Raw genomic sequence first — 25,386 nt, 5'->3', positions numbered from 1 at the left:
TTATCAGTGCAGATATTTCCAGTTACAGCTGAATTCACACTTTTAATCCCAGAAAAACAAACGCTCTTATTTACCTTTTTAAAAGACATTTAAATACTGATCAAAGGGACGATTACTGTTGTTTTACTGTTTTTCTCGGGGTTTGAGAGCTCTGCTGACTCAGCTCTTGATTGGTCCGGACGTGAGACAGCATGCGGGTGGGGGGCGGGGCTGGTGACATCATGGTGATGCCCTGCGTTATTTAATATTTCGATATATATCGATATATAGCGATATATAAGAACAGGGTAAAAGAAGGAGGAAAATAAACTATGTTCTATTTTATTTTTTACTCTCTTACCAGGTGACTCTTACCCATGATGCCATAGCAGAGGCGGCTCAGCTGATGAGGGAGGCGGTAGATGATCTGATGTTGACTCTGAATGAAGCTGCCAGTGAGGTGGGGATAGTGGGAGGTATGGTGGACTCCATTGCTGAGGCCATGGGCAAGGTAACTATATACATCATATACAAATATACAACTGTGTACCCTGTGTGTGTGTGTATATAGACCACTAAAGTTGTGCGTCATTCTGTAGTCCTTGTATAACTTCTGTGTCTAAGCGTTTTTTTCTGTGAGGAAAATGAATGAGGTTTTCAAAACCCGCCTCTGTCACATTCTGTGGTAAATAAATCTGTTCAGACCTCTGTACGTTTTATTTTGTGTACATTTTACTCCTGAACATCACTGGATCCTCTGAATCACAAGATCGTTTAAGGGTCGTAATGAGAAAAATGCTAACTTTAAGCTAATGCTACAGCGGAGTGAACTTACCTCCCAGCCCAGCTGCAGAGATTAGCAGGGGACTGTTTTTGGCGCAACACCAGTGAACTCCGGCAGTAACTATACAGCGTATTACACACAGCTGATGCAACTAATGAACTAACTGCTCTTACTGAGGAGAGCTGAGAGTCTCACAGCATAAAATCACTAAAACAGAACAGTGATACTCCAGAACCAGCTGTAACATGTTTAACATTTACCCTCTTTATTATGCAGTGAAATAAATGGGTGTTTCTGGTTGGTTGTCGCCTCAGTGAGGGCAGGTAGTTAGTTGATTAGTTGATTAGTCAGTTGTTAGTTGGTTATTTGGGTCAAGTGTTGTAATTATTATAAACTAACACAGACCACACTGCTCAACATCACTGAAAGAGTTTTTAAGTGTTTAAATGCTTTAATGATCCTCTGTGAAGAATAATAATAATCCAAAACGTGATCTGACCGGAGTTCACTGGTGTTGTGCAGAATCCAGTCTTGTGTCATTTCCAGCCGCGGTGCTGTGACGTCAGTTAAGCATTAGCTTAAAGTTAGCATTTTTCTCATTAAGACTCTTAATCAATCCCATAATTCAGAGGATCCAGTGATATTTAGGAGGTAAATGTACACAGAATGAAACGTACACACAGAATGTGACAGAGGCCAGTTTTTGAAAAGCCCATTCAAATTCCCCATTCACATGAACCGCTTAAACACGGAAACCTAAATATGGGCATAAACAACATGGTGCCGACTGCAAAATGACGACACAACTTCAGTGGTCTATAACCTGTTCATTGTGTGTGTGTGTGTGTGTGTGTGTTGATGTAGTTGGGGGCGGGGACTCCATCAGAGACAGAAGGATCGTTTGTGGATTATCAGACCGTCATGGTGAAATTCTCCAGAGCCATCGCCGTTACAGCTCACGACATGGTGAGAAGCCACCATCTTGCTCCTCACACAGAGCTGAAGTTCTCCTGTTCTCCATCCCTTTAATCTCTCTCTCTCTGTCTCTATCTTTTGTGACATGATGTCCTGTTTTTAAATGATGATTTTAATGGCTGAAATGGCCAAAAAGTTACTTTTACATCATATTATAACACGGTTGGGTTATAATAAAGGGATGTTAAAATTAAGAAAAAAGTCTCTCTCTTTTTCTTCCTTTCTCTCTCTCTCTCTCTCTCTCTCTCTCTCTCTCTCTCTCTCTGTCTCAGATAGGGAAGTCGGTGAGCTCTCCGGAGGAGTTGGGGAGTTTGGCGTCTCAGGTCACGGCAGATTACGGTCAGCTGGCGCTGCACGGACGCCTGGCTGCTGCCACGGCCGAGCCTGAGGAGGTCTTTAAGTTTTTATTTAATTTATTGCATTAATTTACTATTTAATTAATTTACTTTTTAACTACAGCAACTTTTTGTTTGGGTGTTAGATAAAGCTGTGTGTGTGTGTGTGTGTTTAGGTGGGGGTGCAGATAAAGAGCCGGGTGCAGGAGCTGGGGCACGGCTGCATGGCGCTGGTGCAGAAAGCTGGAGCTCTGCAGATCTGCCCCTCCGACTCCATCACCAAGCGGGAGCTGATGGAGTGTGCACGAACCGTCACTGAGAAGGTACAGCACAATTACACTATACAGAAAACGGGAAATCACAGTGTTATTTCGATTTCTCTTTTTATTAGGGCTGGGACTTTAGTGCGTTAATTTCGATTAATTAACTACGCAAATACCCACGCGTTAAAAAAAATGCATTTTAACGGCACACTATAATATAGATACGTAATTCTGGATTAGAGCAGTGGATAGTGGCATTACATCTGATGGTGTTGTACACAGCCTGCTGGAAACTCAGAAGAAGTCGTTTGGGATTTCACCTGTGGGGGCAGCACTAATGCCTGGCGGAATCAGCCGGAGGGAAACAGAAGAAGAAGAACCACAGTAAACATTAGCGACATGGGCGAAGAAGCTGATGAGAGCGCTTTAGTTGGCCCATGCAGGGGAAGTTTTGTTTTAAAACAAAGACGGATGGGAGTGTCGACAGGAGTGTGGTTGTGTGCAGATTATGCAACAAAGAATTTGCGTATCACCGCAGCGTATCGAGCCTTAAATATCACCTCAATGCAAAACATGTAGCAGCTAGCACGGAAGCTAACGGGGGCCCAACGCCGAGTAAAAAGACCCACAGCCAACCTGCACTCCACCAGCTGACTGGTTCTAAGGGCAGGGAAAGCAAGACCACAATGGAGAAAATGACCAACGCGCTGGATAAGGGGCTGAAAAGGTACTTCAGATTGCGTTGTCTGACACTACTTATGAGCTGCCATGCAGAAAAACGGTGATAAAGAGAGTTAAGAGTTGGACTGTAATTGATTCCCACCCCTACTTTTTATATATAAAACTGGAATACGGAACATTTAAATTAAAATTAATTTTATCCTTTAATCGATTTTCCATTTTTTTCATTTCTATAACTGTAATTAAATGGCGTGTCTGTGTGTGTTAGGTGTCTCTGGTGCTGTCGGCTCTGCAGGCTGGTAATAAGGGGACTCAGGCGTGTATAACTGCAGCCAGCGCCGTCTCCGGCATCATCGCCGACCTTGACACCACCATCATGTTCGCCTCGGCCGGAACGCTCAACACCGAAAACGACTCCGACGCATTCGCTGAACACAGGTAACCCCGCCCACTGACCACCAGACCCGCCCACTGACTTCATTCAGTGTGGTCTCTAGTATGAATGAATGCCAAGTTCAGCCACTGACCTAGTCTTAGAGTCTCTGTAAAACACCAAACCCACCGGAGATCCTATTTAAACCTATAGTTACACACACAGGTGGGTAGTCCAGATTGAGAAAGTAAAACCCCGGGATGGATTTTTATTTTAACTAGTGTAGACAGAACTGTTCTAAACATATAAACACCTACCTATCTCAGTAGTACTTGGCTGGTGGTATTTTTCCTCCATAGACTAATTCTAATCATTTGTTTCTTAGCTCTGAATTACTGGGTAAAGTATATAAACACTGATGTGTTATTCGCACAAATAACACATGAATGAACTGGATGCTGATCCTAGCGCTGTTAGTTATCTCCTATCTAACGAGACGGCGTCGCCGCCCGGCTTCATCTCTGTCTGCCTGTGGGCGGTCCCGAGCCGAGGTGGGCGGGGCCATGAATATTAATTGACGGGTTGATATAGACACGGTGCTTTTCCTGATCGACTCGTTTTTCTGAATTTTTTTTCTTTTACTAGCTGCTGCAGAGAATGAGGAAGAGGAACAGTTTCATCATGTGCAGCATCATAAACAACTCAGAGAGACCCACTGTATTTCACAATAAAACAAGAACAAGAGGATTTTAGCAGGAGGATAAAGATGATTAAGATGAAACTGGATGTGTGTGTGTGTGTGTTTGTCAGGGAGAATATTCTGAAGACGGCTAAAGCTCTGGTGGAGGACACTAAGAACCTGGTGTCCGGTGCTGCTACCAGTCCGGAGAAGCTGGCCCGAGCTGCCCAGTCCTCAGCCAAGACCATCACTCAGCTCACAGAAGTGGTGAAACTGGGAGCTGCCAGTATCGGACCTGACGACCCCGAGACTCAGGTGCACAAACTGGACTTTCAGAGATCAGAATATCATCATAATCATCATTTATGAATCACAGAATATCAGATTACCAGTAATACTCCCTTTTCTTTATTGTAATAATGTACTGGGTCTGGAGAACCGGAGGAACCGGATGATCTGAGGGGGATTTGTCGTGTTTGTCTGTCTGCAGGTTGTTCTGATTAATGCAGTGAAGGATGTGGCTAAAGCGCTAGCTGAGCTCATCAGCGCCACCAAAGGTGCAGCAGGTAAAGCAGCAGAAGACCCGTCCATGCTCCAGCTGAAGGGTGCAGCCAAGGTACGTACATCTCACATCCTCAAACCAGGTCCTCAAACCACCTGATCAGTAAAATTTATACAGCTCTGTAAAAAATAAGAGAGCACTTAAAATGCTAAAAACCAGGATTATTCCACCAAATATTGATTTCTGAACTCTTAAAACTTTATGAATATGAACTTTTTTTTGCATTATTTGAGAGAGAAAACCTGTTAAACAAACCAAAATATGTTTTATATTTTAGATTCTTTAAAGTATCTCCTCTTGTTCAGATGATCAGTTTTGAACATCTCTGCTGGATTTTCTCAGTCAGTTTTATGAGGTAGAGTCTCCTGGAATTCAGGCTTTCAGTTAACAGCTGTGCTGAACTCATCAAGAGTTAATTACTTGAATTTCTTGTCTCTTAATAAAGTGTTTGAGAGCATCAGTTAAAGTAAAGTAGTGAAGAGGTAGAGTTACAGGTATACAGTGAATAGTGAATATTTCAGTAATGTTCGAATCCAGGTTATGAGAAGCAACAACTACTCAACTAAATAAAGAAAAGTAAGAGTTTTCTCTGTTGTACTGGATAAGTTTCAGCCTCAGAAACCACAAGTTAACAAACAGCTCCTCAGATAAGAGTATCTAAATACTTCACAGAGTATTTAGGTTTGTTTAACACTGTTTTTAAGTTACTACATGATTCATTATGTGTTCCTTCATAATCTGATAGATCACTTCACTGTTCATTTATAAAGTAAGAAAAAATAAGTGTGTGTGTGTGTGTGTGTGTAACAGGTGATTGTAACGAATGTGACCTCGTTGCTGAAGACGGTGAAGGCGGTTGAGGATGAGGCCACTAGGGGCACCAGAGCGCTGGAGGCGGCTATAGAGTGCATCAGACAGGAACTCACAGTAAGAACATCATACACTAATACACAATATTAATATATAATAATAATATTAATATACCACTACTATCCATACATCTATACTGTGTACTACTAATAATAATAATAATCATGAACTTTTTATATTCATATTTATATAGCACCTTTCATACATAAAAATGCAGCTCATAGTGCTTTATAATGAAATTAAATAAAACTGTAAAACAATAAGTAATATAAAACACATAAAACAATTAAAGTTTTAAGTTTAATGAACACGACAAAGTCAATCAAATAAAAAAATATGTATATGAAAACAACAGAAAAGAAACTAATAAAGGTTTTTATCTGTTTTTTAAAGCTATAAAAACTCTATGCCTCACGAATATTAATTGCTAAAGGGTTCCACATTTTTGCAGCATAAAACATAAAGCATTTTGTGCTTCATCCTGAGAATATTCAGTAAAGCAGCTCCTGATGATCTATGAATATATTCATGATATATGAATATATTCTATCAGATCGTCTGAGATGTTTTAGGTGCTAAGCCATTTAGAGATTTTAAAGACTTATTTATCATTTTTGTTTTATTTTATTTCAAATTTTTCTCCCTTTTTCTCCCCAATTTACACGTCCAACTACCCAACCCACTCATTAGGACTCATTAGGACTCCCCCTATCACTAGTGATGCCCCAACACACCAGGAGGGTTAAGAAGACCAGCACACGCCTCCTCCAAGACATGTGGAGTCAGACTCCGCCTCTTTTTGAACTGCTGCTGATGTAGCATTGCAGAGTAGCATCACAGCGCTAACGCTCGGAGGAAAGCGCAGCGACTCGGTTCTGATACATCAGCTCACAGACGCAGCCTTGTGCTGATCCACATCACCCTAGGAGTGATGAGAGGAAAGAGAGAGCGCCATCTACTGTACCCATCCAGAAAGAGCAAGGACAACTGTGCTCTCTCGGGGCTCCGGCAGCTGATGGCAAGCTGCATGACCGGAATGCAAACTGGCGATCTCCTGATCATAGTGGCAGCGCTTTATGCTGCTGAACCACTCAGAGCCCACAGTAACAGAATATTAAAATCGATCCTAAAGGACACAGGCAGCAGAGAAGTGTATTACATTAGTCTACAGTAGTGAAAAAACAAAAAGTGTGCTACAGAGCATGTGCATAAACCCACGCAGTGTACAGCTGCAGTATTGAATATGGTGTTGTGTTCAGCATCAGGTTTAAATAGAATATCTACACTGATATTTGAGTGTTGCTGCATGGTTTATAGCAGTGTTACTTGTGGTATTTTTGGTGATTTTTTTTTACACTTTGTTGCAGCTCTTTTGTAATTAAGATTCTGATTCAGAGTTTTAAGAGTATTTTTAAATTCTGCTGTTTTCAGGTTTTTCAGTGTAAGGAAACTCCGGATAAGTGCAGCACTCCAGAGGAGTTCATCCGCATGACGAAAGGCATCACCACCGCCACGGCTAAAGCTGTAGCCGCCGGGAACTCCACCCGCCAGGAGGACGTCATCTCTACAGCCAACCTCAGCCGCAGAGTCATCTCCGACATGCTGACCACCTGCAAGGTCTGTGTGTGTGTGTGTGTGTGTGTGCGTGTGTGTGCTTGCATGCATGGATGCGTGTGCGCATATGTGCGAGCGAGTGTATGTGTGTGCGTGCATGGTTCTGTGCACATGCGCATGCACATGAGTGTGTGTGCGTGTGCATGTGTGTGTGTATAAAGACTTTCTAAGTTTTATACACCAAAGGTGTATAGAAATATAGATACTAGTGCTTAAAATACTTCTGTAGAAGTTGAAGAATCAGGGAGTAAATACGAGGTATCTGCACGCATGGCCTCCATCCACATGGTTGGGCACGTGCTTGTAAACGTGAGAACGTGTGGAAAGCTGTACTCCTCAGTCCAGCACAGTTTATCAGTGCAGATATTTCCAGTTACAGCTGAATTCACACTTTTAACCCCAGAAAAACAAACGCTCTTATTTACCTTTAAAACCTGATTACTGTTGTTTAGCTGTTTTCCTCGGGTTTGTTTTCCAATATCATGCAGCCCTAGTTCACATGGCTACACACAGCTAAACATGGCTACTAACAGTTCCATATAACTGAACACAGACTATAAACACTGTACTGATCTGTAATCTCTGTACTCCAGCACGGTTGGCGTGTTGAATTAAGTATCCAGTAAATGGATGTGTTTTTATTTAATTTGCTGTGTTTGTATGGTGCGTGTTGGTGGTTTACGGGGTTTTATTGTGCGTGTTGGTGGTTTACGGGGTTTTATGGTGCGTGTTGGTGGTTTATGGGGTTTTATGGTGTGTGTTGGTGGTTTACGGGGTTTGTATGGTGTGTGTTGGTGGTTTACGGGGTTTTATGGTGCGTGTTGGTGGTTTACGGGGTTTTATGGTGCGTGTTGGTGGTTTATGGGGTTTTATGGTGTGTGTTGGTGGTTTACGGGGTTTGTATGGTGTGTGTTGGTGGTTTACGGGGTTTGTATGGTGTGTGTTGGTGGTTTACGGGGTTTTATGGTGCGTGTTGGTGGTTTACGGGGTTTTATGGTGCGTGTTGGTGGTTTATGGGGTTTTATGGTGTGTGTTGGTGGTTTACGGGGTTTGTATGGTGTGTGTTGGTGGTTTACAGGGTTTTCTGGTGTGTGTTGGTGGTTCACGGTGTGTTATATATGTGTGTGTGTGTAACAGAGAGCAGCGTACGGTGACGGGGTGAGTGAGGAGGTCCGGAGCAGAGCTCTTCAGTACGGGACCGAGTGCACTAACGGATTCCTGGAGCTGCTGGATCACGTTCTGCAGGTTCACACAGATACAAACTCACTATAAACCAAATTATAATAGACAAAACAATATCTGCACCCAGAGGAAAGTGTGGGATTGTAATGGTAGTGATCAGGAACAACATCTCCAGTATCCTCTATACACAGTAGCTGCAGATTGGGTGGTAGGGGTATAGAAGTGTTAATAGAGCGTCCAATAGAAACTCATCCCACACATTTACTATAATCAGGGATTATAGATCTGCAGATACAGCAGCTGGAGATGGTTTAGTATCTGCAGTGTCTTCAAGGCTCAAAGCTCCTGCAGCAGCAGTGTGTGGACGAGCATCGTCCTGCCGGAATAGAGCATTGTTTAGTGTATTTAGAATAAAATATAGGTAATTAAGGTCTTAACTTGTCTTAAGTTTACATTTACATTACATTTTCAGATGGTGCGCTTAAAGCGGTGGGAAAACACAGTGGCCCATCGTAAACATCTAATCCAGGGAGAGAACTAAGATTAACAGTGAGCTAGCTAACATCCAGTGGTGAGTTAGCTAACATATTAACTTTAGCGGCGAGCTAGCTAACATACTAACTTTAGTTAGCTAAAGTTAGCCATCGTTACCAGGGATAGATCTAAGGTTAGCAGCAAGCTAGCTAACATACTAACTTTAGCTAGCTTAAACGAGCTAGCTAACGTTACCAGGGATAGAACGCACGTTAGCAGCAAGCTAGCTAACATACTAACTTTAGTTAGCTAAAACGAGCTAGCTATCCTTACCAGGGATAGATCTAAGGTTAGCGGAGAGCCAGCTAACATTAGCGGCAAGTTAGCTAACATACTGACATCAGCAGAAAGTTAGCTAACGTTACCGGGGAGAGAACTAAAGAAATGAAGACTACATTTTTGGGTCTTAAATTTTATTTATTGAGCTCTTATAAATGTATTAAAAAGCATTAAATTTAACTTTTAAAATGGTGCAAGAAACATCAGTGCATACATAAACAGTTCAATAAGGTCAATAAGACATTATTTATCATTGTAATGGACTCTCTCTCTCTCCTTTTCTCTCTCTCTCTCTCTCCTTATCTCTCTCTCTGTCTCTCTGTCTCTCTCTCTCTCTCTCTGATGGTGTGTAGGTTCTCCAGAGGCCGACAGTAGAACAGAAGCAGCAGTTAGCCTGGTTCTCTAAACGTGTTGCTGGAGCCGTAACTGAGCTCATTCAGACAGCAGAGAGCATGAAGGGTGAGAAATCACTTTACTCCTAATATGTCCTATGAGATTTGTCATTAATTGCATTATTGCACTCCTAATTGAACTCCTAACGAATAAAATAACTGATTTCAACTAATGTAACTCTAGAGAACTGAGTAAAAACAGTAAACTTAATTTCACCTTTAAATATCACTGTGTTCATCTGATATATGATATATTTAACTGAAATCACTGATCCCAACAACCAATGATTTATAAAGGAAAATCATGAAAATTATCAGGGGCCCAAACTTATTCAGACCACAGTATATATCGTAGTATTGTGATAATGTCGTTATCATGGTAATATTGTATTTTGATAATATCATATGGCTTATAAAACACACACACACACTCTCTTTATTGGTCAGTTTTTAAAGGGTGTGTCCTTTTTTCTCTGATTGTGCTCCAGATGAGCGTAAGTATTGTTCTGACCGGACCGCCTCACTTCTTCATTCCTCTCCCTGATTGTGTTTATTATCTTCATTCTGTTCACATTTCACACTATTATTAATAACAATATTAAATGTTGAAGTGATAAAGAGTAGAATTCTGTCTGAAATCATCTCCATACACACTCATTTTTACCGTATTTACTGGACAATAAAGTGATTAACTAATAATAATAAAACATTCCCCCAGTGGCATGTTCATCATCTCTCTGCATGTTCAGCATGTTTTACTGACCTCAGTTCTGAATGTAAACTTTGGTACTGTGAACTACTATGAAGTGCTGCCACTATGATTGGGAGATCACCAGTTCGAATGCCCTGAGAGAGCAAACACAGTTGTCCTTGCTCTCTCTCTCTGGGTGGGTACAGTACAGTAGATGGCGCTCTCTCTTTCCCCTCATCACTCCTAGGGTGATGTGGATCAGCACAAGGCTGCGTCTGTGAGCTGATGTATCAGAACCGTGTCGCTACGCTTTCCTCCGAGCGTTAGCGCTGTGATGCTACTCGGCTACTCGTGTGTTAGTCTTCTTAACCCTCTTGGTGTTGGAGTCCTAATGAGTGGGTTGGGTAATTGGGTAAATTAGGGAAAAAATGGGATAAAAATTCATAGTACTTAAGAAATGCTCCAGATTTTAAGTAACTGTGTGTGTGTGTGTGTGTGTGTGTAGGTACTGAGTGGGTGGACCCGGAGGATCCGACAGTGATTGCTGAGACGGAGCTGTTAGGAGCCGCAGCCTCAATCGAAGCAGCAGCTAAAAAACTGGAGCAGCTTAAACCCAGAGCTAAACCGAAGGTACACACACACACACACACACACTCACACACACTCTCACATGGTTTTCAGGCTCTAATATGTTTTTTGTATATTTTACACATTTTACAAAAAGCCACAATGATCTGAAATATGTTTCTCTCTCTCTGCAGGAAGCTGATGAAAGTCTGGACTTTGAGGAGCAAATTTTGGAAGCAGCCAAATCTATTGCTGCAGCCACCAGCGCCCTCGTCAAATCAGCTTCAGCTGCTCAGAGAGAGCTGGTAGCACAGGGCAAGGTAACACACACACACACACACACACACACACACACTCTCACACACACACACAGTCTGTGAATAGCTGCATTAATCTATACTACCTGTATTAAACACAGTGTGAGAAGTAATACATTTAGAATATAAATATTCAATTTAATTTTATTTCTATAGCAATTTTTACAACAAAATGCCAATTATTGTGGGACACAGTGGCAAGGGAAAACTCCCTTACATTAAGAGGAAGAAACCTTAGGAGGAACCAAGACTCAGTCAGAGGAACCCATCCCCCTCGGATCGACCTGCTCAGTACAAACAAATAACAAACAAATAACAGAACAAAACAACAGTACAGACCGATAATGTAGAACTATAGCTAATGTAACAGCTACTAACTTATGAGTGTGAAGATGTGATTGGCACATAATGGCTAATGTAAAATCAATGTAAATGTATAAATGCGTATAAATGTGTGTATGATCTATGTATGATCTTCTGTAGGTGGGCTCCATCCCTGCCAATGCTGAGGACGATGGCCAGTGGTCACAAGGGCTAATCTCAGCTGTGAGTAATATCGTAATATCATGATTTATGATGGATGAAAATAAAAGTGTTTGTGGGTGAACAGTGCTGCACAGGTGTTGAAGCTGCGGTTGTTGCAGGCGCGCATGGTTGCTGCAGCTACCAGCAGTCTGTGTGAAGCAGCGAATGCGTCGGTGCAGGGTCACGCCAGCGAGGAGAAGCTCATCTCCTCCGCCAAGCAGGTCGCCGCCTCCACCGCCCAGCTGCTGGTGGCCTGCAAGGTCAAGGCTGACCAGGACTCTGAGGCCATGAGGAGATTACAGGTATAAACACGCCCCCTACCGCACAGCCACACCCCTACCCACGCGGCCACACCCCCTACTCACACAGCCACACCCCCTACTCACACAGCCACGCCCCCTACTGCACGGCCAACCCCCCTACCCACACAACCACGCCCCATACTGCACGGCCACACCCCCTACCCCCACAGCCACACCCTCTATTCACACAACCACACCCCCTACCCACACAGCCACACCCTCTACCCCCACAGTCACACCCCGTACCCACCCACTACATCCACAAATACAGTATCTGTGTCTTGCTGGAGTGATTTAGATGTTAGATATTTATTATATTATTATTTTTATACATGATATTATTATTATTATTATTATTATATATTATTCTTTAGGCTGCAGGAAACGCAGTGAAGCGAGCGTCGGATAATCTGGTGAAAGCAGCTCAGAAAGCAGCGTTTGATAAGGCAGATGATGAAAACGTGGTGGTGAAGACCAAGTTTGTTGGAGGAATTGCTCAGGTAACATTTCATAATATCATTTCAATCATTTGTTCCTGTTTTATTTTGTTTTTGCTCTTACATTTTTTTATTTTATTTAATGGATCAACTACTCATTAAATCTACCCCCAACAACTAGCCCTGTATAAAATACTAGAGACTCAAACTTCAGTAAAAGTAAAAATACTTCTGAACATTTTTGGAACTTAATTATTGGAGTAGTTTTCTTGTAAAATGTGGTACTGAAGTACTAAAAGTGAAAGTACAGTACTGTGATACTGTTCTGTGTGAGAGTGAACTGGACCGGTAGCGGTTCTGATGTGTGTGCTTATTGTGTGTAATTTGTGTAATGTGTGTGTGTGTGTGTGTGTGTCTCAGATCATCGCGGCGCAGGAGGAGATGCTGAGGAAGGAGCGGGAGCTGGAGGAGGCTCGGAAGAAGCTCGCCCAGATCCGACAGCAGCAGTACAAATTCCTGCCCAGCGAACTGAGAGGAGACGAAGACTAAACACCAACTCACCTGTGTGTGTGTGCGTGTGCGTGTGTGTGTGGTTACATTCACACAGCAGATAAAAGTGGCACAAATCAGATGTTAATTTTATTCTTTTCCCACTATCGTTTTAATGTAATCTGATTCCTGCATTGGTCAGTTCACGCTCCTAAAGTGAAGCTCATACACTAAAGAGCAGCAGAGCTTCATGTGAAGTTTCAGTTTCATCTTCATCCTCTCCAGCATAACAGGAGCTTTCAAGCTGTTCCAGTGACTGCAGCTGGACTTATCACAGAAAATGCGTTCTAGCTCACTTTAAAAAGAATACGTTATTTTTTAGGCTACAGTCACTTTGTAAGTTGCAGTTTTGACTGGGTAAAGTATTTGCACCAGAACCGGCTGTTCATACTGTTCATCATTTTAATGTGATTTATATGTATACAAGACATTAGTGTGAAAAGCAGCGCTTCACATAAAGTTTCGGTTTCATCTGCTTTCATCTGTCAGGTATACAGTATATCACATTAAAAAGGTGAACAGTCTAAGATAAACATTGTATTTGATGCACTGTTTTTATTTTGCATGGATGCTGCAGCAGCTCCATCCTGTATCCATGATCGGACCTGAACGTGACCCTTTCGCCTGCTGTGTGAACGTAGTTTGAGTGTGTGACGATGATGAAGGTGTTTAGATGATGAAGGTTAAATCTCTTTTATCATCACTGATCTGTAATAACGGCTTTATGAACAGTGTTCTGAGCTCTACAGCAGGGCTGAGAGATGTTTGGAATGTGACCCACAGAGTGGTTGTTATAATAGTTGGATGTACACTCTGTACAGTTTTATTTAAAACATGACATTTTAAAAACGTATATATTAATCATGAATGAAGGAGATAGCTTTGTGATGCTGAGTTACGCTACACACTACGCTGTACGACTGTCGGGTTTGGAGTAATGCCTCGAGTTTTAGTATTTCTTAATCTTTAACCATATTAATGATACGATGTTTAAAGATGAGGACTGCGTCTGTGCTCTGTTTGAGGCTCGTCAGACTGACTGTATCAGACCGTCAGCTGCTACCCATCTAGTACCTAATCAAATACCTTAACTACCTATCATCTACCTTTCAACTACTCCAACTACCATCAACTACCCCCAACAAATCCAATTACCCATCAACTACCCCAACTACCATCATCTACATTTCATCTACATATCAACTACCCCTAATTTTCTATCAACCTCCTATCAACCACTTAACCACCATCAACTACCCCCAACTAAACCAATTAACCATCAACTACCCCAACTACCATTAACTACCTGTCATCTGCATAGCAACTACACCTAATTATCGATCAGCTACCTATCAACTACTCAACAACCCCAACTACCCCAACTAATCCAATTAACCATCAGCTACCCCCTACTAATCCAATTATTCATCAACTACCCCAACTACCACCAATTAGCAACTAATCCAGCTACCTATCAAGTACCCCAACTACCACCAATTACCCCAACTTCCATCAACTACCTCAACTTATCCAACTACCCACCAACTACTCTGGCTACCATCAACTACCCATCAACTCCTCCAACAACCCATCTTTCATTTAAAACATGCCATTTAAAACTTGTATATTTAACCCTTTAATGAGGAAAATGGCTTTAATGTTGTGGCGAGTTAGACTGCATCATGAATAGTATAAAATGATCGTGAATAGTGCACAACTTTTTGAGAATCACTTCCTGTGTGCTGTATACAGAATAAGAGTTCTATAAATATAAAAAGCTACAGAGCTGCTCCCTTATTTCAGGTTTCACCATGAGTGCTGTTTACAGAACAACCGCATGTAGTTTATGCACTGAAATAAAAAGAAAAATCTACTTTAAAAGTGATGATGAGCAGTAGTTTGGGACAGTGGAACTGATGAATGTACTGAGTTAATTCTACTGAGTATAAAGCAGAATTATATACATTATATATAATATACAGCTCTGTAAAAAATGAAGGTCGCACTTCAGTTTCTGAATCAGTTTCTCTGATTTTACTATTTATAGGTTTATGTTTGAGTAAAATGCACATTGTTGTTTTATTCTATAAACTACAGACAACATTTCTCCCAAATTACAAATAAAAATATTCTCATTTAGAGCATTTATTTACAGAAAATGAGAAATGACTGAAATTAAGTTTTAAGAGTTCAGAAATAATCAATATTTGGTGGAATAATCCTGGTTTTTAATCACAGTTTTAATTTCATGCATCTTGGCATCATGTTCTCCTCCACCAGTCTTACACACTGCTTTTGGATAACTTTATGCTGCTTTACTCCTGGTGCAAAAATTCAAGCAGTTCAGTTTGGTGGTTTGATGGTTTGTGATCATCCATCTTCCTCTTGATTATATTCCAGAGGTTTTTAATTTGCTAAAATCAAAGAAACTCATCATTTTTAAGTGCTCTCTTATTTTTTCCAGAGCTGTATTTAGTTTTTTTGGCTGTAGATTTAAAATGCTCTCTAAAATCTTGTTTTAATAGTGCCTCTTTCTCACATGGAGACCAAGGTGGGTTTTGTGGTTCTGCTGCTTTACTGACTTTGTTCAGAACCACAGTACTCCGGGCTCTCTGCTGTATTTTAGTTTTTTCAGCATTGTTTAGTTTTTAGTGCCTTAGTTCTCATTGTACACGCTATTTAAGACACTGTAGACCGAGAGATTCATTTCAGTGATTCAGTAAAAATATCCTTCAGCTTTTTATATATAAAGTGAAAGTTTACAGCATATATAACATAAGTGGATATGTTGATTAAACATGTTCTTTAAACCCTGGGAGCGCTCATCCCAGAGCACTGAATGGTACATTTGACATGAGCCGCTGTTTCGTTTAAATGACATTTTAAGTTTGTTTTTCTTTTCTGTTTTTTAATCAGAGTGGGACAGATATAATAAAGTTATATAATCTTGAGTGATGATGTATGTAAACTGTTTAACTGGCTGCGGAAAAGAAGTATTCATTGAAAATAAAGATTTAAAAATTATTTTTTCTTTGTATTTTAATGTTTTTTTTGTCTCATATAAACTTTTATTAGCATTTTTGTTCTACTGCCAGTCCTGTAGTGTGTCCTTATAAATATGTACAGTATTTGTTTGTTCTCTATAGCTGTATATAAACACAGAAAGCTACAGCGGGTTAGTTAATCATTATATATCCTCCATAACTGTATATAAACACAGAAAGCTACAGCGGGTTAGATAATCTATTGTATATCCTCCATAACTGTATATAAACACAGAAAGCTACAGCGGGTTAGATAATCTCCATATAACTGTATATAAACACAGAAAACTACAGCAGGTTAGATAATCTATTGTATATCCTCCATACCTGTATATAAACACAAAGATTTAGCAGGTTAGATAATCTATTTATCCTCTATAACTATATAGATACAGTGGGTTAGATAATTTATATATCCTCCATAACAGTATATAAACAGAAAGATACAGCAGGTTAGATCATCTACTGTATAAATCCTCCACAACTGTATATAAACACAGAAAGCTACAGCAGGTTAGATAATCTATATATCCTCCATACCTGTATGTAAACACAGAAATCTACAGTGGGTTAGATAATCTATATATCCTCCCTAACTGTATATAAACACAGAAAGCTACAGTGGGTTAGATAATCTATATATATCCTCCATACCTGTATATAAACACAGAAATCTACAGTGGGTTAGATAATCTCTATATATCCTCCCTAACTGTATATAAACACAGAAAGCTACAGCAGGTTAGATAATCTATATATCCTCTATAACTGTATATAAACACAGAAAGCTACAGTGGGTTAGATAATTTATATATCCTCTATAACTGTATATAAACACAGAAATCTACAGCGGGCTAGTTAATCATTATATATCCTCCATAACTGTATATAAACACAGAAAGCTACAGCGGGTTAGATAATCTACAGTATATATCCTCTATAACTGTATATAAACACAGAAAGCTACAGCAAGTTATATAATCTATATATCCCCCATAACTGTATATAAACACAGAAATCTAAAGCAGGTTAGATAATCTATATATCCTCCATAACTGTATATAAACACAAAAGCTAGCCTAGGTTAGATAATGTACTTTTTTTTTTTTTTTTTTTTTTTTAGCTTTGCGGCCGTATGCTAGTGGTGGGTTACCTAAGCATGCTAACGGTAAGCTAATCTTTTAGCTTAGCGGTCGTATGCTAGTGGTGGTTACCTCAGTGTGCTAACGCTAAGCTAGTGTTTTTCAGCTGGTGTGTTTCAGGTGGTAAACAGTCAGTCTTTATGGGTGAAGATGTAGTATCTGATTGTGACTTTATTATTTGTAAAAGCTTTATTTCTTCAGTTTATTAGAGTAGAGTTTATTAATGAACTTTAACTTGGTGTTTATTGTGGTTTTGCTCTGTTAGCTACACTGCTAACGCTAGCTACACTGCTAACGCTAACTACACTGCTAACGCTAGCTACACTGCTAACGCTAGCTACACTGCTAACGCTAACTACACTGCACTGGGAGAGAGAAACTTCCTTACCTACTTAACTAATTACTAGCTAAATACACTATTTCTACATTAAATATTAATAGATTTTATTATTTGGAGATATTTAGTAGATAAACGGTATCAGTTTGGAGTAACATTACTGGATAAATATTTGTGTGTGTGGGTATAGCGCTAGTTAGCCGTTAGCTAACCTACATTTGGTAAAACTCATCACTCATGTTTCTCTTACCAGATTATACAGTTCTTTACCTGCTGAAATGTAAAATAAATCTATTATACGTCTATTTTTGTATATTCAGGACAGCATTGATGTAGTTTACCAATTTTAAAAGATTTACAAATTAAAATGTAAATATTTAGTCCCTAATACACATTTTAAAATGTTGAAAATGTGACAGTATTAAATTACATCATTTAATAGCACAAATGATTTTATTGTTTGTAATTGTTTATATATATTTAGTATTATATAATATAAAGTAGTCACAATAATTACATTATGAAATTATTGTACAATAAATTAATTAAATCATAATGTTAAGACAATGATGCTGTCTTTAAAAGTGTATAAATGCTTTTATTATGCTATTATTTTATCATTATGCCAATGACATTTAAATAGTTAAAAAAAAAAACAATAAAATTGTTTATTGCAACAATTTCTGGGACAGTATATCGTCCATTAAAAATTATTATGGTGACTGTCCTACCCTTGACTGTTATATTACTGAGTGTATATACTACCTATACAGCTCTATAAAAAATGAAGACATCACTTCAGTTTCTAAATCAGTTTTTCTGATTTTGCTGTTTTTAGGTCTATGTTTGCATAAAATGAACATATTCTATAAACTACAGGCAACATTTCTCCCAAATTCCTAAAAAAATATTGTCATTCAGAGCATTTATTTACAGAAAATGAGAAATGACTGAAATAATAAAAAAGATGCAAAGTTTTTAATCAAAGTTTTAATGCATCTTGGCATCATGTTCTCCTCCACCAGTCTTACACATTGCTTTTGGATAACTTTATGCTGCTTTACTCCTGGTGCAAAAATTCAAGCAGTTCAGTTTGGTGGTTTGATGGTTTGTGATCATCCATCTTCCTCTTGATTATATTCCAGAGGTTTTCAATTTGGTAAAATCAAAGAAACTCATCATTTTTAAGTGCTTTCTTAATTTTTTTCCAGGGCTGTATATATATATATATATATATATATATATATATATATATATATATATATATATATATATATATATATATATAAACCCAGAAAATGAATGATACAAAAATCAATTGTTAAAACAAAGTTTATAGAAATATGTCTTCAGCTGCTTTTTGAAACTCTTAACTGACGCTGATTGGCTAATTTTCTCTGATGGTAAGCTCTTCTATTTCTCTGCTGCATAAAAACTTCTTATTAAGTGTGGGAACTTTAAGGAATGACATGGAGCATATCGTTGCTGTCCAATAAAAAAACAAGTATCTCCATTTTTGTTGATTTTTAGTTTACTACTTAACTCGAACACACAAACTGTCCCTTACACTGTGTCAAAGTTTCATGATGAATGAAACAATAGATATACTTCAAAATGACCTGGAATAAACTCTTTTTACATTGATTTCTATAGAAAGTTTAGAAGTTTTTTCTCTCTCCTGTAAAGTTGCTGTTTTAAAGATACTTGTTTTTCATTGGACAGCAATACAGATATATAGAGATAGACGCTCTGTAATATATGATGGAGCCAATCCATTTAATGCCCTAATACTTTAAAATCTTTCCTAAATGAGACTGGTTGTGGATTTGCATCACTAGTAAGAACACTGTATTTATAGGTACTGTAATTAAATGTACAGTATGCTTAATCTAAAATGTATTATAGGAACTTATGGCTAGTTATTTGCTGCTGGTAAGTTACGGTACATTACGTTTTGCAGTATTCTTTTTACAGTGTTGTTTAACTTCACTGCTTGACCGTGTGTTCCCCTTTAGAAAGCTCCAGTGATCCAGTCTCCAGAATCCCTGGTATTTAAGGGTTAAGCGGCGTCGGCCTGCAGGTCTGAGATCAGCTGAAAAAGGCAGCGTCTGCTGGAGCTTCAGTCCCTCCCACTCGGAGATTCTCCTTTTGGCCGAGACCCGGTCAGTATGCCTTACTCAGCTCCAAGCTGTCCAGCTATATCGGGCGGGGCCGGGGCGCCGGGGCCCGGGTGCTAATTTGGTCTCCTGAGGACGACATCTTTAAAAATGCAGCAGAGAAGTGTGGAGAAGTGTGCTCCCGCTGATCTGAGATTAACTCAGTGAGGGAATGATTTGATCTCAGGCCTGGGCTTCACTAAACCAGTTATCAATCAGGCTTTGGTTTTCGCAGAGCCAGAAGTTACGGGACGGGAGCACAGAGCTGAAGATGGTCTAGGGTCATGTTTTTGAGTTGATTCATTAATTCAGTGACTTTACTCAGATCTTTTCATTGATTAAAACAGTGACCGGATCAGAGCCGGGGTCAGGCTGAGCTGCTGAACTGCTGTTAGATTGTGAACATGAGCCTGAGGCATGCCAACAATAACGATTAAAGCATTTCCAGCCTTTAGAGAAAGCTGAGCTTTACCCAAAGGCATTTATCAGGTCAAAGTGCCGGGCATTAGCGGAGTGGTGAGGGGTTCTCCAGCGCTTAGATACTGCAGAAATACAAAACAATGAATCAAAATAATACTCATTCAGATTATAGTCATAAAAAGTCATTATTGTTCATGTTAAGTTAATTTATCTTTACATTTTTACAGCACTGTCCCTACACTGCACACTCTCCCATTCTTTTATATTTATAATCCTATTTTTCTGTATTTGCTGTAATTTTTAGGAAGGAAAGTAACGTAATTTCAACTCTCTGTACAATACTGTACATATGCAGTATTGGCAGAATAAAACTACTTCACTTAACTTCACCTGACTTGACGTGAATTGATTACTTCTGTACACTGTGTACATTCAGTAACTTGACTGTAAATTTTCGTTTAGTTCATATCTCTGTATATATACTGTATGTTGCATTTGCTTTAGCTTCATATATTCTGTGTTAATAAAACCTTATTTTATCGTTTGATCAGACTGTTATTAAAGAATTTCCCTGCAGGTTGAGCTCTGGCTCTGATTTATACCCTGAGTTTTATTGTAATTAATAGAAAGTGATGTCTATATGTAGCCGCTCTGAACAGCGAGCTCCATAAACTGCATTATGAACTGAGAGTGCTGCTAGGCTGCTGGGAGAGACGGGGAGGCAGGTGTTGGCCTAAGGAGGCTCGGCCAAAAATAACCGTCTTCAGTAACTTAAGAAGCTCCGGGTGACGAGTCGTACCGTATAAACCACCTTCTAACAGCTTCAGTCTCTACAGCTTTACAGCTGCTCAGATCAGACAGTGCAGACTGAAAAACACACACATACACACACACAAAATATATATATACAGATTCAGACCACACTGAAAAAAATGAGGAGTAAAATTTACTTTAAAAAAGTTTCGCAACTTTCAGATAAATTTAAGTAACTTCAACTCGGTTTCAAGACTTAAATAAAGTTACACAGAGTAAATAAGAGAACTGAACTTGTCAATCCTTTCATTTAGTAAACTTTACAATTACTTAATTTATACAATATTACTCAGATAATTTATGATAAATAATACATTATAGTTCCTGAAATGTAAATATTTTTATTTAAAACACACATGCAAATACGTAATCTCAAAGATTTATTTTGTAAACAGACAAAGTCTCACTATCTCAACACATGGACGACATGTAATACATTATTTTTAGTATACTAGTATAAAGAATGTATTACATGCCACCCATTATAATATATTATGTATCATAAATTGTTTAGTAATATTGTATAAATTAAGTAATTGTAATTATGCAATATTGTAAGCAGAAATGAAGTAAAGTTTACTAAAAGAAAGGATTGATTCAGTAAAAATAAATGAAGTAAAGTTTACTAAAAGAAAGGATTGATTCAGTAAAAATAAATGAAGTAAAGTTTACTAAAAGAAAGGATTGATTCAGTAAAAATAAATGAAGTAAAGTTTACTAAAAGAAAGGATTGATTCAGTAAAAATAAATGAAGTAAAGTTTACTAAAAGAAAGGATTGATTCAGTAAAAATAAATGAAGTAAAGTTTACTAAAAGAAAGGATTGATTCAGTAAAAATAAATGAAGTAAAGTTTACTAAAAGAAAGGATTGATTCAGTAAAAATAAATGAAGTAAAGTTTACTAAAAGAAAGGATTGATTCAGTAAAAATAAATGAAGTAAAGTTTACTAAAAGAAAGGATTGATTCAGTAAAAATAAATGAAGTAAAGTTTACTAAAAGAAAGGATTGATTCAGTAAAAATAAATGAAGTAAAGTTTACTAAAAGAAAGGATTGACTGAAGTTCAGTTCACTTATTTACTCTGTGTAACATTTAAGTTTTGCAACCAAGTTGAAGTTACTTAAATTTATCTGAAAAAAATATTTGGATTTTTTATTAAAAAATGACATTTTAGCTTTTGTTCCAGGTAATTACATCTGCATCTGATACACAGTTCAGAAGATTCAGCAAAAGTATTGGAACATGTGGCTTGGAACAGGTGTGTTTTGTTGCTCAGGTGTGTCCTGATACATTAATTGATACATTAATTATTCAAACAATAAATAAACAGCACTGAATATCTGAACACTTAGTGGAATGGAAAGTCCTGAAGAAGAAAGTCATCACTGGTGTACTGAGTAACAGATGATGAACAGATGATAGACCAAACAAAACCACAGCAGTTAGTGAAACAGAAACATTGTGAATTATCTTAAGAAAGACCCTAAAACAACTTTTAGTGACATCAGCATCAACCTCCAAGTTTTTGTGCAGACTGAGACATCCCAGCACCTTCTGTCTGAACCAACCCATTTTTCTAATCAGCAAAAGAATTGGATCATGTGACTCTCAGGTGTGTTTTGTTGACCAGGTGTGTCCTGATACATTAATTATTCAAACAAAAAATAAACTTGGATGGAAAAAGCAGCTGTAAAACTGAGAAAACAAGTAAATCAATCAGAATTATTAGAGCACAACTATTGTTTATAGCCACAACAACAGTTTTGAAAGTCCTAAAGAAGAAAGTCGTCACTGGTGTACTAAGGAACAGACGTTGAACAGGTCAATCACAAAGGAAATCAGTTGATGAACAGTTGATGAAACAGAAACATTGTGAGTTCTCTTAAGAAAGACCCTAAAACAACTTTTAGTGACATCAGCATCAACCTCCAGAGTTTTCACTCATGCCCAGACTGAAACATACTCTGGTTAAAAGTATATAAGAACCTCAATTCAAGCTCTCTTTTAAATTTAACAAATCCATCATTATATTTATACATCTTACTCTGACCTTAAAAATCAAGTATCAACAAACTCAGTATTTTGTTTACATGACTAGTGGGACCATCAGACTACAACTACAGTGATCTGATTATGAATGGGTGTTGGATGATACAGTGTTACGCTCAGCAGATACATGTGTTGGCAGTGTGTTGAAGTGTTGGTGCCAGTCAGTAATCTGTGGCTAATTGTGTGAGTTTGTGGAGATTAGAGCTTTAGTTGACGTGTGATTATCAGGGTAGTATTGGGGGGTTTGATTATCATGGGGGTGTTGGGGGTTTTGATTATCAGGGGGTTGTTGGGGGTGTGATTATCAGGGTGTTGGGTGTGTGTGTTGGACCCCGTCAGTAATTGGTCAGTAATCCGTGGCTAATCGTACGAGTTTGTGTTGATTAGAGATTTAGTTGAGGTGTGATTATCAGGGTTTCAGGGGGTGTAATTATCAGGATGCTAGGGGTGTGATTATCAGGATGTTGGGGGTGATTGTCAGGGTTTTGGAGAGTGTGATTATCAGAGTGTTGGGGGTGTGATTATCAGGGTTTTGGGGTTGTAGACAGCAGTGTGCTCGGATTGAAGCCGGGTGTAATTAGTCTGATTAAACGGGTTAGTGCTCTGTCTGATCTGCCGGAGAGATAATCTACATTCCGGTTCTGGTTTTCCCGCTGGGCCCGATGGGACTGACCCGTTCCTGTAGGCCCAGGAGAACCCGATCCGAGTGCTGACAGAGGAGGACCATCCCATTTAATACTCTTCAGACTGTGAACAAAACCCACAGGACCTCATTACATCCCATCTGTCACTGATCCAGTTCTTCATCACGCCGGTTCTGATCTCATTAGTCTTATTAGTTACAACCGGAAGGAGTCTAATCCGGGTCCAGGATCTGCAGCTGTACCCGAATTACACAGAAGCTCAATCCGGATGGGATTAGTATTTTAGGGGGTTCTGGGTAATTTTCTCTTTTATGGGTTTTTTATCCTGTGATTTTATTCCCGTCCAGAACTATCATGTAAGTGTTTTTCTCAGACGTCCTCTGAGAAAATTACAGGCTGAATTATCTACTGTTTTTCTCTGAACTCCGTGCTCCTCCGGTAATTTTAGTCCCGTCCGGACGCACATCTCTGAGTTTCGTCTCCTCGCCTTTAATAAAATAGATATTTGTCCACTGCCGCGCACCGTAATTACATGCACCACGGTTTCCACGGAGAGCCACTTTAAAAACACAACAGCGAGTGGAATTGGAGGAGCTACTGAACTCCATGATGTCATGTGACCGAGAAAAAAGACTTAAACTCACTGATCCTCCTGTTTTTACAATTTCAGTCCGGATGCAGGAGTTTTATCACTGATAGAATATTGGAAACTATCACACTGACCTGGTAAAAACACAATCATCACAATATTAAAAACAATAAAACATGCTTCATAAACCCGTATGAAATTTGTTTTCCAATTAATCTGATTCCACAAAACAACGTTTTCCTTAATTCTATAGTAAAGATACATTAGAGCAAATTTAACTAGTTTTAAATTATTGATAATATGATTTGCGTATTTTGCCAATCTAATTAAAATATTTGTCTAATTAATAATTAATAAATGAAGGTGGTGGATGCAGCATGCTGTACTATATTTTGTAGAAGGTCTGTACTATGCTCCAGTATTCTGTAAAATAAATGCTTAGTTTAAGTATAGATATCTTTAAACTTTTAACTGAAGTCAGATTTTGGGCCATTAAGATATAATCCATGTACCAAATACAGCTCTGAAAAAAATAAGAGAGCACTTAAAAATGATGAGTTTCTTTGATTTTATCAAATTGAAAACCTCTGGAATATAATCAAGAGGAAGATGGATGATCACAAACCATCAAACCACCAAACTGAACTGCTTGAATTTTTGCACCAGGAGTAAAGCAGCATGAAGTTATCCAAAAGCAGTGTGTAAGACTGGTGGAGGAGAACATGATGCCAAGATGAATAAAAAAAGACCCTGATTAAAAACCAGGATTATTCCACAAATATTGATTATTTCTGAACTCTTAAAACTTTATGAATATGAACTTGTTTTCTTTGCATTATTTGAGGTCTGAAAGTTCTGCATCTTTTTTGTTATTTCAGTCATTTCTCATTTTCTGTAAATAAATGCTCTAAATGAGAATATTTTTATTTGGAATTTGGGAGAAATGTTGTCTGTAGTTTATAGAATAAAACAACAATGTTCATTTTACTCAAACATAAACATATAAATAGCAAAATTAGAGAAACTGATTTAGAAATGCTTTCTCTACATTTTTTTAGAGCTGTATATATTTACTTTTACCAGTAACAAACATTAATGTCTTAACTTGTGTGAATTAATAATTATTTAAAACATTCTGTTGTAATTACTGTTATACTTATTTTAACTTGTTACCAAATTATCTTGGTAATTACTTTTATTTCTTTACTGTACTTAAGTACTACAAAACTGTATCTGTACTCTACTGGATTATTATTTTTTCCTCCTACTTTCTCTTTGACTTCACTACATAATTTGGATGAG

General features: G+C 38.5%; 1 protein-coding gene across 2 annotated transcripts in view; it reads left to right on the top strand.

Moving 5' to 3' along the window:
• The window catches only part of tln2a (talin 2a), a 74,118-nt gene extending 58,204 nt beyond the window's left edge, over positions 1–15,914 (top strand). For both annotated transcript variants that reach the window (XM_049473682.1, XM_049473681.1), the window contains exons 41-57: positions 344–490; positions 1,628–1,729; positions 2,011–2,130; positions 2,250–2,396; positions 3,286–3,455; positions 4,201–4,384; positions 4,560–4,685; positions 5,442–5,558; positions 6,933–7,118; positions 8,253–8,360; positions 9,464–9,569; positions 10,699–10,823; positions 10,955–11,080; positions 11,561–11,623; positions 11,722–11,904; positions 12,279–12,404; positions 12,762–15,914. In XM_049473682.1, the coding sequence (XP_049329639.1) occupies positions 344–490; positions 1,628–1,729; positions 2,011–2,130; positions 2,250–2,396; positions 3,286–3,455; positions 4,201–4,384; positions 4,560–4,685; positions 5,442–5,558; positions 6,933–7,118; positions 8,253–8,360; positions 9,464–9,569; positions 10,699–10,823; positions 10,955–11,080; positions 11,561–11,623; positions 11,722–11,904; positions 12,279–12,404; positions 12,762–12,890 (2,265 nt within the window). In that variant the 3' untranslated portion in view covers positions 12,891–15,914. The remainder of the gene's footprint in view (positions 1–343; positions 491–1,627; positions 1,730–2,010; positions 2,131–2,249; positions 2,397–3,285; positions 3,456–4,200; positions 4,385–4,559; positions 4,686–5,441; positions 5,559–6,932; positions 7,119–8,252; positions 8,361–9,463; positions 9,570–10,698; positions 10,824–10,954; positions 11,081–11,560; positions 11,624–11,721; positions 11,905–12,278; positions 12,405–12,761) is intronic.
• Positions 15,915–25,386: the final 9,472 nt, after the last annotated feature.

The sequence above is a fragment of the Astyanax mexicanus genome, unplaced genomic scaffold (genome assembly GCF_023375975.1).
Source record: "Astyanax mexicanus isolate ESR-SI-001 unplaced genomic scaffold, AstMex3_surface scaffold_43, whole genome shotgun sequence".
In the NCBI taxonomy this organism is placed as follows: domain Eukaryota; kingdom Metazoa; phylum Chordata; class Actinopteri; order Characiformes; family Acestrorhamphidae; genus Astyanax; species Astyanax mexicanus.
Note: the sequence above shows the minus strand (reverse complement) of the source record. Positions and strands in the feature narration are given on the sequence as shown.